Source organism: Bufo gargarizans, chromosome 11, assembly GCF_014858855.1.
Source record: "Bufo gargarizans isolate SCDJY-AF-19 chromosome 11, ASM1485885v1, whole genome shotgun sequence".
Taxonomy (NCBI): Eukaryota; Metazoa; Chordata; class Amphibia; order Anura; family Bufonidae; genus Bufo; species Bufo gargarizans.
Genome location: NC_058090.1, coordinates 8547298 through 8560203, shown reverse-complemented (window position 1 = coordinate 8560203; position 12906 = coordinate 8547298). Strand labels below are relative to the sequence as shown.

Genomic DNA, 12906 nt, shown 5'->3' with positions numbered 1-12906 from the left:
TTTTTTTTTTATGATTGCAATTTACTCAATTTGGGCTAAAATTCCTTTTTTCAGTGGACCTTTATTAGAAATGTTCAGATGTTTCTGAGAAATAAGGGTTAAAAATCAGTCTGTTTGCAAGCAGCCACTTTCAGTTTTCTTTGAATCCCCTCAGCTTACAGCTCATGTGTCGCTCTGATCTCATAAACATTTATTTAAGCCATATTCTTATCAGCTTGATAATGAGTGTTTATGAAGTCAGGAGATCGGAGATATAGAGCGCCACATGAGCTGGCAGAAGATTTTTTTAACCCTTGTAGCTCAGAAACGTCTTGTGTTCCGAAGGTGTCCATAGCCTTAAGGCATCCCGGTATACCTTATAGAGGATGACGAGCAGAGCTTTCAGCCACATCTGCCGGATGTGCGGCCTCAGAGACCAGAGCGAGCAGCGGGGGGGTTGCTGGAAGTAATGCCTGAGCTGGGGGCAGGTGCAGTATTTTAGGACTTGGACCACCAGAGGGAGAAGATGCTTCCCCAGGTTGATGTTATAATCCATCACCTGCAAGATATGAAATATCACCGTTATCACACAACATATGTAGACTGTCCCAACCCATCTCCATGGGATTGACGCTGCATTAGAACACAGTTACGTACAGGGGTGCACCACCAATGATCGCTTAAGGCAGCACCAGGTAGCCGAAGGGCCATGGGCTGAAGGGAAGGGCTTAGGCTTAGATGTACCCTCTAGTTACATACTGTCAAACCCTGACTGCTTTACATTACCCTGGCATGCTATGCAGAGTTACACACATCCTACTCTTTCAGCTCGGTCAGACGTCACTGCAGTTCAGACATTTTACTCATGAATCAGGAAGCTCAGGATGAACAGTGCTATAGTTACATGTTGCAGAGCATGAAATCTAAATAGGTTTTAACAGGTCATGGGGTCCTTAGGGGCCCCATGCAGACAAAAAACAGTCCATTAGCCCAGATATATGGTTCATAAACTCTACACTTCTTCTGGTCAGATATGAAGCGGTCATTCACTATCAGATGTCACCAGCCGGCGTGCATCCGAACTCGTCTTCCCCTAAAGGTCAGTAACATTTACCGCACAAGACAGGCGCCATTTCCCGTCACTGGTAAATGATACGGCGACTGTTATCAAGAGTAGATACCGTGACGAATTCCAAGGAGGCAAGACGAGTAGCAAGACTTGGCCTTGTCTCCCCAGAGTGTGAAAACTTTTGCAATGATTAATGAAACAGGGGCATTCGTGTATAAGACGGCATCGTACGGTTCATCGCTCTTGGGAAAGCTGGATAAAAACCAATATGGCAGCTCAAACAAGCGTTGTCCACTAGCTTTCCTGGTTATGGAAGCAGCAAAGAGTCCTTGGTGGCAGCAGTAAATTTTTCATTCACAGTGGGAAACGTAATGGCAGCCATATTAGTTTCCAGACACCTTACCTGCGCTATTCCTGCAATAAACGCATTGAAACACGTAGACGTGCGCATTTTCTGAGGGGCGATCATGAAACACCCCTCCTGCTGATCAAAGCCGAGCAGCACGTATAGATGGCGTTTCACGGTGTTGAAAGCTTTGGCGCTGCTGATGTCGGCTTCCGCGCTGCTCTTGTCTTTGGCCATGAACTTCATGAGGACGGTGATCAGGTGGTGCACGGTCTGGTGGTCGATTCCCGCGTCCTCCGGCAGAGGGTCCTTGATGATGTTGTCATTTTCTGGAGAATGCTGACCTGTAATAAAGGTAAGGCTACTTTCACATCTGCGCTTTCCCTTTCCGCTATGGAGATCCGTCATGAGATCTCTACAGCGCGGGGGGGGCGCTTCAGTTTTCTCCCCATTCATCATCAATGGGGACAAAACTGAACTGAAGGGAACGGAGTGCACCAGAATGGATTCCGTTCCGTTTCATTGCATTCCCATGACGCACGCGGCGAAAGCGCTGCAAGCAGCATTTTTGAGTGCGTCCTGGGATGCGGATCAAGATGTAATTCAATGGATCTGTTTTCTCTGACATAAAATAAAACGGATCTGTCCTTTATTGACTTACAATGGTTTTAGAGACGGATCCGTCATGGCTATTTTAGAGATCAGAAAACCGAATCTGTTCATAACGGATGCAGACGGTTATATTACAATGATGGAAGCGTTTTTGCTGATCCATCACGGATCCAGCAAAAACACAGATGTGAAAACTAGACTTTTGTACTTACCGTAAAATCTGTTTCTCTTCCGTTCATTGGGGACACAGGCTTGACCTTGGGTATAGCTGTTGCCACTAGGAGGCGACACTAAGCACAAAGGTGTGATCTCCTCCCTCCAGCTATAACCTCCCTACAGGGACTAAGCTAAAACAGTTTGTGCAAAAGTAGTAGGAGAAGCAAAAGGAAAAACAGGAAAACCAAACAATGACGAATCACACAGGCCACAACGAGGCCCGTAACAAAGAGAATGGGTGGGAGCTGTGTCTCCCAATGAACGGAAGAGAAACAGATTTTACGGTAAGTACAAAAATCTAGTTTTGTCATCCGTATCATTGGGAGACACAGGCTTGACCTTGGGACGTTACAGAGCAGTCCCAGGGGTGGGTCATAAACTAAGAAGGTATCCGACCAAGCAGAGAACCGCCGTCTGCAAAACTCTACGCCCCAGAGAAGCGTCAGAAGATGCAAAGGTGTGCACTCTGTAAAATTTGGAAAAGGTGTGCAAAGACGACCAGGTAGCCGCCTTGCACACCTGAAGGGCTGAAGCCCCGTGATGCACCGCCCAAGAGGCCCCCACTGCCCCAGCAGAATGAGCAGTAAACAGGAGGGGTGGGGCCCGGTCATTAACGCAGTACGCTTCCACAATGGCCAAATAAATCCATCGGGAAATGGAAACTTTGGACGCAGCCAGCCCTCGTCTCGGTCCCTCTGGAATGACGAATAGAGAATCTGTCCGTCAGAAAGAGGACTTCTGAGACAGATAGATGCGAATGGCCCGAACCAAATCCAGAGTGTGGTGCGACTGCTCATGAGGATGAAACGGGGCAGGGCAAAAGGAAGGGAGAACGATCTCTTCATTGAGATGGAATGCCGACCTTCAGAAGGAAGGACTGAACAGGGCGAAGAACTACTTTGTCTTGGTGGAAGATAAGGAAGGGGGACCAACAGGAAAGAGCCGCTAGCTCCGACACCCTACGGATGGAAGTGACTGCCACCAAAAAGGCCACCTTGTAGGACAGGAAGTGAAGGGACACCTGCTGCAAAGGCTCAAATGGAGAGGACTGGAGAGCGCTGAGCACCAGATTAAGGTCCCACGGATTCAACGGAGGACAGTAAGGGGGCACAGCATGCGCCACCCCCTGCAGAAAGGTCCGAACCGCAGAAAGCGAACCAAGTTTCGTTGAAAAAGAATGGAAAGGGCTGAAACTTGCCCTTTGAGGGAACTGAGAGCCAGCCCCAAGTCCATGTCTGACTGCAGGAAAGACAAGAGTCAAGGCAACGAGAACCGAATGGGAGACAACTGGTGGCGTTCGCACCAACCGAAGTAGGATTTCCCGGTCCGGTAATAGATCCAGGAGGACGACGGCTTCCTAGAATGAATCATGGTCTGGACAACCGCATTTGAGAAACGGCGGCTTCAACAGCCATGCTGTTAAACGTAGTGACCCTAAATTAGAGTGGAAGATCGGTCCCTGCGACAAGAGGTCCTCCTGAAGGGGAAGACGCCAGGGTTAGTCGGCGAGGAGGGAGACTATGGATGCGTGCCATACTCTGCGTGGCCAGTCCGGGGCCACAAGAATGACGGGCAGACCCTTGGACCTGACTTTTTTGAGAAAACGCAGAATAGCAGAAGAAGAGGGAACACGTAAGGAAACGTGAACTGTGTCAACGGGATCACAAGGGCGTCCAACGCCCGAGGATCCTTGGACCTTGCCACGAAGATCTCTACCTTGCGGTTGAAGCAGGAGGCCATGAGATCCACATCCAGCCGACCCCACCGCTCGCAGATCGCGAGAAAGACCTGTGGATGCAGAGCCCATTCGCCGGGATTGTGTCACGGCCATGCCCATGACCGTGACTGCTGAACCTCTTGCTGTTGCCTGCGGTTTTGGTTGCTCGTTCAATCACAGGTGAGGGCCGCTAGTTTGTTGCCTCACTTGTGGTTGGCGCTGGCAACATTTGGTATGTGGCAGTAGAGCAGCTGGAGCTGCTTGTTAGGCTGCTCGCTGTCATAGCAGGCAGTTGTCTCTGGCAACTTGTGTGATTGGTGTGCACTTCCCATGTTTGGTGTGCACGGGGTTGTTTGTGTGTTCACTTCCCCTTTAAGTTGCTGTCTTCCCTTGTCTGGTGTGTGAAGGGTTAATTCCCTTCCTAGGCCGTGAGCACTGGGTGTGTCCGCGTGGGTGTGGCCACTTTGGGCTATAAAGCCTTGTTGGAGATCAGAAGCTGAGGGGTGCTTCAGCCATGCTTTGCTGGAGACACCCTCCTGGTATTTCCATCTGCCAGTGGGGGCCACCCTTGTGGTCATAAGCAAATTGTGACTCTTAGGTTTATGTTGATGTCCACTTGATGTTTTCCTTTGTTATGTTATGCACCTATGGATCTGGGTTCCTGTGTGTTTGTGTGTGTGCTGTGTCCATTGGTGTTTGGGTGTGGACACTTGCTTGTATTGCACGGGATCCAGTCTGTGTGTCTGTGGCAGGTAGGTGTGGAAGTGCTTTTTATCCTCCTGCCATATCCATAGGCTGTTTATGTTCTTTTCCCTTTGCAGCTTGGCTAGTGAGACTCCTGTTCCTCCATGCCTAGGAAGAACAGGTCATCTTACCCTGCTCCTTGTTCCAGGGCAATCCTGAGGGCTAGCAGGGATCCCAAGGCATCCGGTGTATGAGCCCTCCCACCTTCAGGGTTGGCTCATATGGTTAGGAGTCAGGGTCAGGTTAGGGACGCGATAGGAGGTGACCTGCTCCATAATTCTGTCGTCCTGGCCAAGCAGCACTTAACATCTTCTGGCATCGCACGGCTGAGGGTTTTCCCCATCCTCAGCCATGACAGATTGAGTCTCTCTCGGCTGAGAAAGTCGGCAATCCAGTTGTCGACGCCAGGGATATGAACTGCTGACAGAGGTGGGACATGGCTCTCCGCCCAGGAGAGGATGAGCGCTGCTTCCGACATGGCTGCGGGGCTCCGGGTGCCACCCTGGTGGTTTAGATATGAGACTGCCGTGGAGTTGTCGGATGGAACATACCCCCAGAGCCCGCAATTCTAGGATATTGTTCGGAAGTTGGCGCTTCTTGCGGGACCAGGGGCCCTGGACCGAGAGATTGTCCAGAACTCCCCCCCAGCCCCGGAGACTGGCGTCCGTCGTCAACACTTTCCAGCAGAGGGGAAGGAAGGAGCGGCCTGACGTCAGCATCTGAGACATCAACCACCACTGAAGGTTTCGGCGTGTTGGGGCAGGGAGATGGATCAGTCAATCCAGGGAGGCTGGGGAACGGTCCCAAATGGTTAGAATGCACCGCTGAATAGCCCTGGTATGGAACTGAGCATAGGGCACTGCTTCGAAGGAAGAGACCATGTGGCCCAGAGCCCTCATGCACTGCTGAATGGGAAGAGGGCGAGGCTGAGGCCACAACAAGGAGAGGATCTGACGACGGAGAGTGGAGAGTTTGTCCGGGGGCAAGAATATCTTGGCCCGATCGGTGTCGAACAGCATGCCCAGAAACATCAGCTGCCGAGATGGATGAAGACATGACTTTGATAGGTTCAGAACCCATCTGAAGCATTCCAGGGTGTCCCGGACGATGCGCAGGCTGTCCGCCGTTGCCTGGAATGACGGACTCTTGATCAGGATATTGTCCAAGTACGGAATCGCCACTATCCCCCTGGCATGAAGCAGAGCCATGACTGAGGCCAGAATCTTGGTAAAGACTCTAGGAGCTGTGGCAAGACCGAACGGGAGGGCCACAAACTGGTAATGAAAGGGTCCCACTCCGAACCGAAGATATTTCTGGTGACCGAAGCAGATGGGAACATGGAGGTAGGCGTTCTTGATGTCTATCGAGGACAGGAATTCCCCTGGGTCCATGGATGCAATGACCGAACCCGGATACACCCTTGTCGAGCGATGGGATCAGAACCAGCAGATGAGGGTGCAGGGTCTTCAACCTGTAAAGGTTTCTATAACCGCTGCGATGAGGTTGTCTACCATAGCGGACAGTTTGGAAGACTGATCCTCTGGTGAGAGAAAGTTAGCGTCTGACTCTTTCTCAAAACACGCCTCTTCTAATGAGGACGCGACGGAGCGAGGCTACCTGGGAGGTGGCAGGGAGATGGACGAAACGGGGGATGCAGACGCCCTTCGAGGAGAGGGTGGTCTGGCCCGTTTTGCAGGACGGCCGCGATAGGGAGCAGCAGAGGGGTCCCCAGAGTCTGACCGGTCAGATGGTGGCCATGCACCCACTCTGGCTCTACTATAGGCTGGGACAGGGTCAGAGCCACTTGGCGGTGGAGCAGAGCAAGAGGAGCAGAGGAGCAGAGGGGGTCCGACTGACCGGATAGGAATTTTGAGCGACAAGAAGCACATGCAAAATGTCGCGCAAAAGTGACCGCCGGCTTTGGGGCCTGGGATCAGATTTCGGACATAGTGAGTACCTGTAGTGAAAGGTAGGAGGCTAAAGCTAGACCCTGTAGGAAAGAGGTAAAAGAGCTTACCCAGCCTGTGTCCCTTACTGCAGCCTGTTCGGAGAAAACCTGGCGCCAGGCTCTGCAGAGGTCCGCCTGAGCAGGAGATGGGCGGAGTCAGAGAAACCAGCGCAAATAATTTGCGCCAGGAAGCCATGAAGGAGGGGGGGGGAAGCGCGGAGAACTCATGCCCCACCCCATAATGGAGTCAGCCACCCGCGATAATGAAAAAAAATAATTATTTAAAAGGAGCGCCAACTGATTCCCCAGGACTCTTTCTCATACCCGCCGTACAGCAGTGCTGCCACAAGAAGCCCCGGCCGAGCTGAAAAGTCGGCCAGATGAGAAGTATCCGCGTTGAGCGGATCGGAAGTAGGCTGCAGTAGAAGCCGGAGACTCCATTTTCTCTTCATTTAGTTTTTTTTGAGATTTGAGATGCAGCATAACACATAGAAACAAGTGCAAATTCAAGCGATAATGACAGTATAAGTATGATGTCTACTGAACTATATTGGGTGCAACACCCGACATCAGGCAATGTAAATCATGAAAGAATATGAGGTAGGCATATCCAAGTGGACATGCAAGTATAACAGTAGGCAGACAGACGAGACATTGGACAAGGGGTGGAGGAAAAGAGGGGGGAAGGGAGACAATTGAGAAAATTGAGAAATTGTTGATTTGTGCGATAGAAGGAAGCATCTGGTCCACTGGGTTGGGGTATATTGATTCCCCAAATCCCGCTCCCAGGCCTGACAATACGGAGGAAGACACGAGGATCGCTGGTGAATCAGCAGCTTGTATACAGAGGAAATGGGGTGTGAGATCGCTGAGGGGGAGACACACATCTGCTCAAACTCAGTGAGTTTCCGGGCCAGAGTGTGGGTTTTGCTTAAGGAGGTATAAAAGTGCTGAAGCTGCAGATATTCAAAGGAATTACGGGCTAGTGGAGCTTCCAGTATCTGGGACCGAGGTTTCAGTGCGGGACCGGAGAGGACCTGGTAGATCCTGATTGGGTGGGTTCTTGTGCCCTGAAGAAAGTGTCTAGATGAGCGTCCTGGAGGGAATTTGGGGTGATCAGTAACTGGCACTAGAGGCCCTTTAGGGTCAATCAATGAAGTTAAGCGACCTATGGATGCTAAGGTTACGAGGGTATGATGGGCAGAAAAGGACAATTGCGATGGCGTCGGGGACTCCATTTTCAAGAGGCCCCGGCGGAGGAGAATAGCAGAACTCCGCGAGAAACAGGTCGGCAGGTGGGCCGGCGGCACTGGTGGTGGAGGGGTGGGGGGGAGTTGGTGGTGCAGGGCCCAGAAAGAAGCTTGGCAAGTACACAGGGCTTCCCTTCACCCCACCCCCACCGGAGAGCTGACATGTATCTGCTAACTCTTTTCCCCCATTGAGAGACAAGGCTTTGTGGGGGCAAGTAACCTGAGAAGGGGAAGTGGGGGGTTTGGAGCCAGGATTACTTACCCGTCTGGCGTGTTCTGCCCCCCCCCCCCTGGTTCCAGCTGGGTCACCACCTTCGGTGTGCGGCCCCTTAGAGAGGGCTGCTACATCGGTAACAGAGGGGACTTGTCATGGGTGGCCGTGGTGGCCCGAAGGCTGGCGGGATGCAGAGGCTTTAGAAACCTCTGGTCCGCCTTGTCTTCTGGAGACCGGGAAGGAGCAGCGGGCTTGGGGACCCCTGGTCTCCCGTCTCCTAGGTGGGAGTGCAGGCAGCTAGAACTGCCTGTAATCCTGCTAGGAGAAAAGAAAAAAAAGGGGGAAAAAAACTAAAAAAGTTAAAACTCAGCAGACCTGTAAAGCAGGGAGGTCTACCTCCTACAGACACTAAGCTAAAACTGTGTATAACTGAAGGGAGGAGCTCACACCTTTGTGCTTAGTGTCGCCTCCTAGTGGCAACAGCTATACCCAAGGTCAAGCCTGAGTCCCCCAATGAGATGGATGAGAAAGTAGCCTGATACGTAGATAACAGCAGCACTTACTTGTCAAGGGCAAAAAAAAAGTTTCAACTTTTTAAAAATTTCCAGTAAAAATTCAGATTTTTGGCCTTTCCAGTTCTGGTAATTTTATGAATCTATGCGCAGGTAAATTTAGGCCTAAGCAGTGTGTATGGACTGTGCACATGTTGAACGTTTCGTTTTAAGAGGTGCGGTGCATATAACGCTCTGGTTGGATCACACTTTTACCCAGTAATATTAAAAATTACACTTTGACGGAAAGTTGCAGGAAGGTGTCTGTCTGTATAAACGGCTGAGCGCCATTCTGACAACATTGCCAGGCGTCTACTTTAACAAAATATATAGTATGCTTTTTTTACATGTAATTTAGGTTTATTTTGTACATCAAAAATGTGTAAATTTTTGTGGCTACCAGAGGTACAAAATGTCCAAACACCCCGGGCAGTGAAAGGGTTAAGGTGAGCCAGTACCTCTTATCTGTCAATCTATATAGGAAAATAATAATTGCGCCGTCTTCTTTACCATTATCATTTTTCTATTTAAAGGGGTTTTCTGAGATTATTTGACTGATCAGTGGGGGGTCCGACAACCGGGACACCTGGCGATCAGTTATTTGAAAAGGCACCGGCGCCTCAACTTTCTTGCAGCTTTCCCTAGGTCATGTGATGTCACGTTCATCGGTCACGTGACCTAGGCGCTGCTTAGCCCCATAGAAGCAAATGGGGCTGAGCTGCGATACCAAGCACAGCCGCTACACAATGTGCTTGGTGAGCAAACAGCTGATCGGCGGGGGTCCTGGGTGTCGTACCCCCACCGATCAGATACTGATGATGTCATCCATTAAAAAAAATCTCTGAAAACTCCTTTAACTTGGGTTAAACTTAAAGAGATTGTGCCAAGCTTAAAAGTTGTCCTGTATCCACAGGATAGAGAATAACTATCTGATCAGTGGAGGTCTCAGCAGTTGGCCCCCAACAATGAGGTCGCTATCCTGTGCCTAGGGGACAACCCCTCCAATCCGGAGAGCGGGAGTACCAGGTCGAGCATGTGCGCTGCCACTCCATTCATTCTCTATGGAACTGCCAAAGTTAGCTTAGTATAGGGCTTGGCAATCTCTGGCAGTCTTAAAGGAAATGAATCAGGGGGCAGCATGCTTGATCAACCTGACTCTGCACTCAGAGAGGGAAAAGGGACCCCTGTTATTGGGAACGGTGGGGGGTCCAAGCGGTGAGACCACCGATCAGAGAACCTATGGATAGGGGATATCTTTTAAACTTAGCACAACTCCTTTAACTGGAGGAAATTTGCACTTTTGTCACAGGGACAATGCAGAAGCTTGTAGTGGAGGGGTACAAACCCCATCAATCTACAGAATATAAGGGTTGGGGTGGAACATCCAACCCTTTATTCAGGGAAGGGCGCAGTAGACCCTGATAATCGATGACTCAGGCATCTTGCACACGACCGTATGCCCTCCGAGATATACGGTCCGTGAGCGGGCCATATGTCCCGGAGCGGCATTGATCGTGCAATGATAGATTACAATGGGGCTAATGTCCCGCACTCGTAAGATCATATGACTGCGGGACAATAGCCCGACGGGCACAGCATCATTGTAACCTACGAAGCTGTGCGCTCCCGTGCGCACGATCAATGCCGCCCCGGGACATATGGCCCCCTCACGGACCGTATGTCTCGGAGGGCATACGGTCGTGTGCAAGAGGCCTCAATAACATTGCTGAGTGACAGAAGTCAACTTCATTGTAGAGGCCACGTCCCTGCCCCTCCTATCCGCTGCCATGTAGATGTCCTTTTAAGTCAGAGTTAAATTTTCTGAATAATATAAGCCATTTTTCCGTAGACTCACCCTGAGCTTGCTCCGCCATGCCGCCAAGCACCGGTGCAGACTGTTCGTGTCTTGTCAACCTGACAGCTGAAGGGTAAGAGAGCAAGTAAGAGACGACAAGGAGTGACGGCGAGTGACACAAACGCCAAGCAAGAGTTTAAAGGGCTGGTAGTGCTAAATCCTGCACCTGATAGAAGAACAGTGGCATCAAATAAAAGGAACGGCTACAGCCCCGGAGATATGTGACATAAGCTAGTGATGATGGGGGGCAGGGGGCTTCGGCTATATGGGGCATCTCATTTAAGTCAATAATACTCAACGGATTTTGGTGCTGAGAGTCTCTGGCAGGGAAAGGGCTCTCTTGGATTCTCCAGCTCCTTTGACGCTATCTCTCAGGGAACGGACGCTCCTCTGTCGGTTGCGTGCAAATCTCGCTCTTTTGATCTTCCACAAGGCGGCATCACTTAAATTAGCAACGTTTGTCCTCACCGCTGTGATGGCTAAATTATAATAATAGAAAGCAAAAGAGGAGAAAAGTATAAGGACAATATAATAAGGGACTTGCTGATTAAATGAAGCATGCAGAATAGTGAGTGCAGCTCTGGAGCATAATACAGGATGTAACTCAGGATCAGTGCAGGATAAGTAATGTATGTACACAGTGACTGCACCAGCAGAATAGTGAGTGCAGCTCTGGAGTATAATACAGGATGTAACTCAGGATCAGTACAGGATAAGTAATGTATGTACACAGTGACTGCACCAGCAGAATAGTGAGTGCAGCTCTGGAGTATAATACAGGATGTAACTCAGGATCAGTACAGGATAAGTAATGTATGTACACAGTGACTGCACCAGCAGAATAGTGAGTGCAGCTCTGGAGTATAATACAGGATGTAACTCAGGATCAGTACAGGATAAGTAATGTAATGTATGTACACAGTGACTGCACCAGCAGAATAGTGAGTGCAGATCTGGAGTATAATACAGGATATAACTCAGGATCAGTGCAGGATAAGTAATGTATGTACACAGTGACTGCACCAGCAGAATAGTGAGTGCAGCTCTGGAGTATAATACAGGATGTAACTCAGGATCAGTACAGGATAAGTAATGTATGTACACAGTGACTGCACCAGCAGAATAGTGAGTGCAGCTCTGGAGTATAATGCAGGATGTAACTCAGGAGAAGTACAGGATAAGTAATGTATGTACACAGTGACTGCACCAGCAGAATAGTGAGTGCAGCTCTGGGGTATAATACAGAATGTAACAAAGGATGAGTACAGGATAAGTAATGTAATGTACACAGTGACTCCACCAGCAGAACAGTGAGTGCAGCTCTGGAGTATAATACAGGATGTAACTCAGGATCAGTACAGGATAAGTAATGTATGTACACAGTGACTGCACCAGCAGAATAGTGAGTGCAGCTCTGGAGTATAATGCAGGATATAACTCAGGACCAGTACAGGATAAGTAATGTATGTACACAGTGACTGCACCAGCAGTATAGTGAGTGCAGCTCTGGAGTATAATACAGGATGTAACTCAGGATCAGTACAGGATAAGTAATGTATGTACACAGTGACTGCTCCAGCAGAATAGTGAGTGCAGCTCTGGAGTATAATACAGGATGTAACTCAGGATCAGTACAGGATAAGTAATGTATGTACACAGTGACTGCACCAGCAGAATAGTGAGTGCAGCTCTGGAGTATAATACAGGATGTAACTCAGGATCAGTACAGGATAAGTAATGTATGTACACAGTGACTGCACCAGCAGAGTAGTGAGTGCAGCTCTGGAGTATAATACAGGATATAACTCAGGATCAGTACAGGATAAGTAATGTATGTACACAGTGACTCCACCAGCAGAATAGTGAGTGCAGCTCTGGAGTATAATACAGGATATAACTCAGGATCAGTACAGGATAAGTAATGTATGTACACAGTGACTGCACCAACAGAATAGTGAGTGCAGCTCTGGAGTATAATACAGGATGTAACTCAGGATCAGTACAGGATAAGTAATGTATGTACACAGTGACTGCACCAACAGAATAGTGAGTGCAGCTCTGGAGTATAATACAGGATATAACTCAGGATCAGTACAGGATAAGTAATGTATGTACACAGTGACTGCACCAGCAGAATAGTGAGTGCAGCTCTGAAGTATAATACAGGATGTAACTCAGGATCAGTACAGGATAAGTAATGTATGTACACAGTGACTGCACCAGCAGAATAGTGAGTGCAGCTCTGGAGTATAATACAGGATGTAACTCAGGATCAGTGCAGGATAAGTAATGTATGTACACAGTGACTGCACCAGCAGAATAGTGAGTGCAGCTCTGGAGTATAATACAGGATGTAACTCAGGATCAGTACAGGATAAGTAATGTATGTACACAGTGACTCCACC

General features: G+C 49.4%; 1 protein-coding gene across 2 annotated transcripts in view; it reads right to left on the bottom strand.

Annotated features, from left to right (window-relative positions):
* UNC79 (unc-79 homolog, NALCN channel complex subunit) overlaps positions 1-12906 on the bottom strand; it is a 94844-nt gene that overhangs the window by 40490 nt on the left and 41448 nt on the right. Inside the window, exons 23-26 of one of the 2 annotated variants that reach the window (XM_044272616.1) lie at positions 10801-10980; positions 10502-10567; positions 1452-1738; positions 356-538 (exon numbers count right to left, since the gene is read on the bottom strand). In XM_044272616.1, coding sequence (XP_044128551.1) covers positions 356-538; positions 1452-1738; positions 10502-10567; positions 10801-10980 — 716 coding nt within the window. The remainder of the gene's footprint in view (positions 1-355; positions 539-1451; positions 1739-10501; positions 10568-10800; positions 10981-12906) is intronic. The other variant, XM_044272617.1, reaches the window with a different exon arrangement.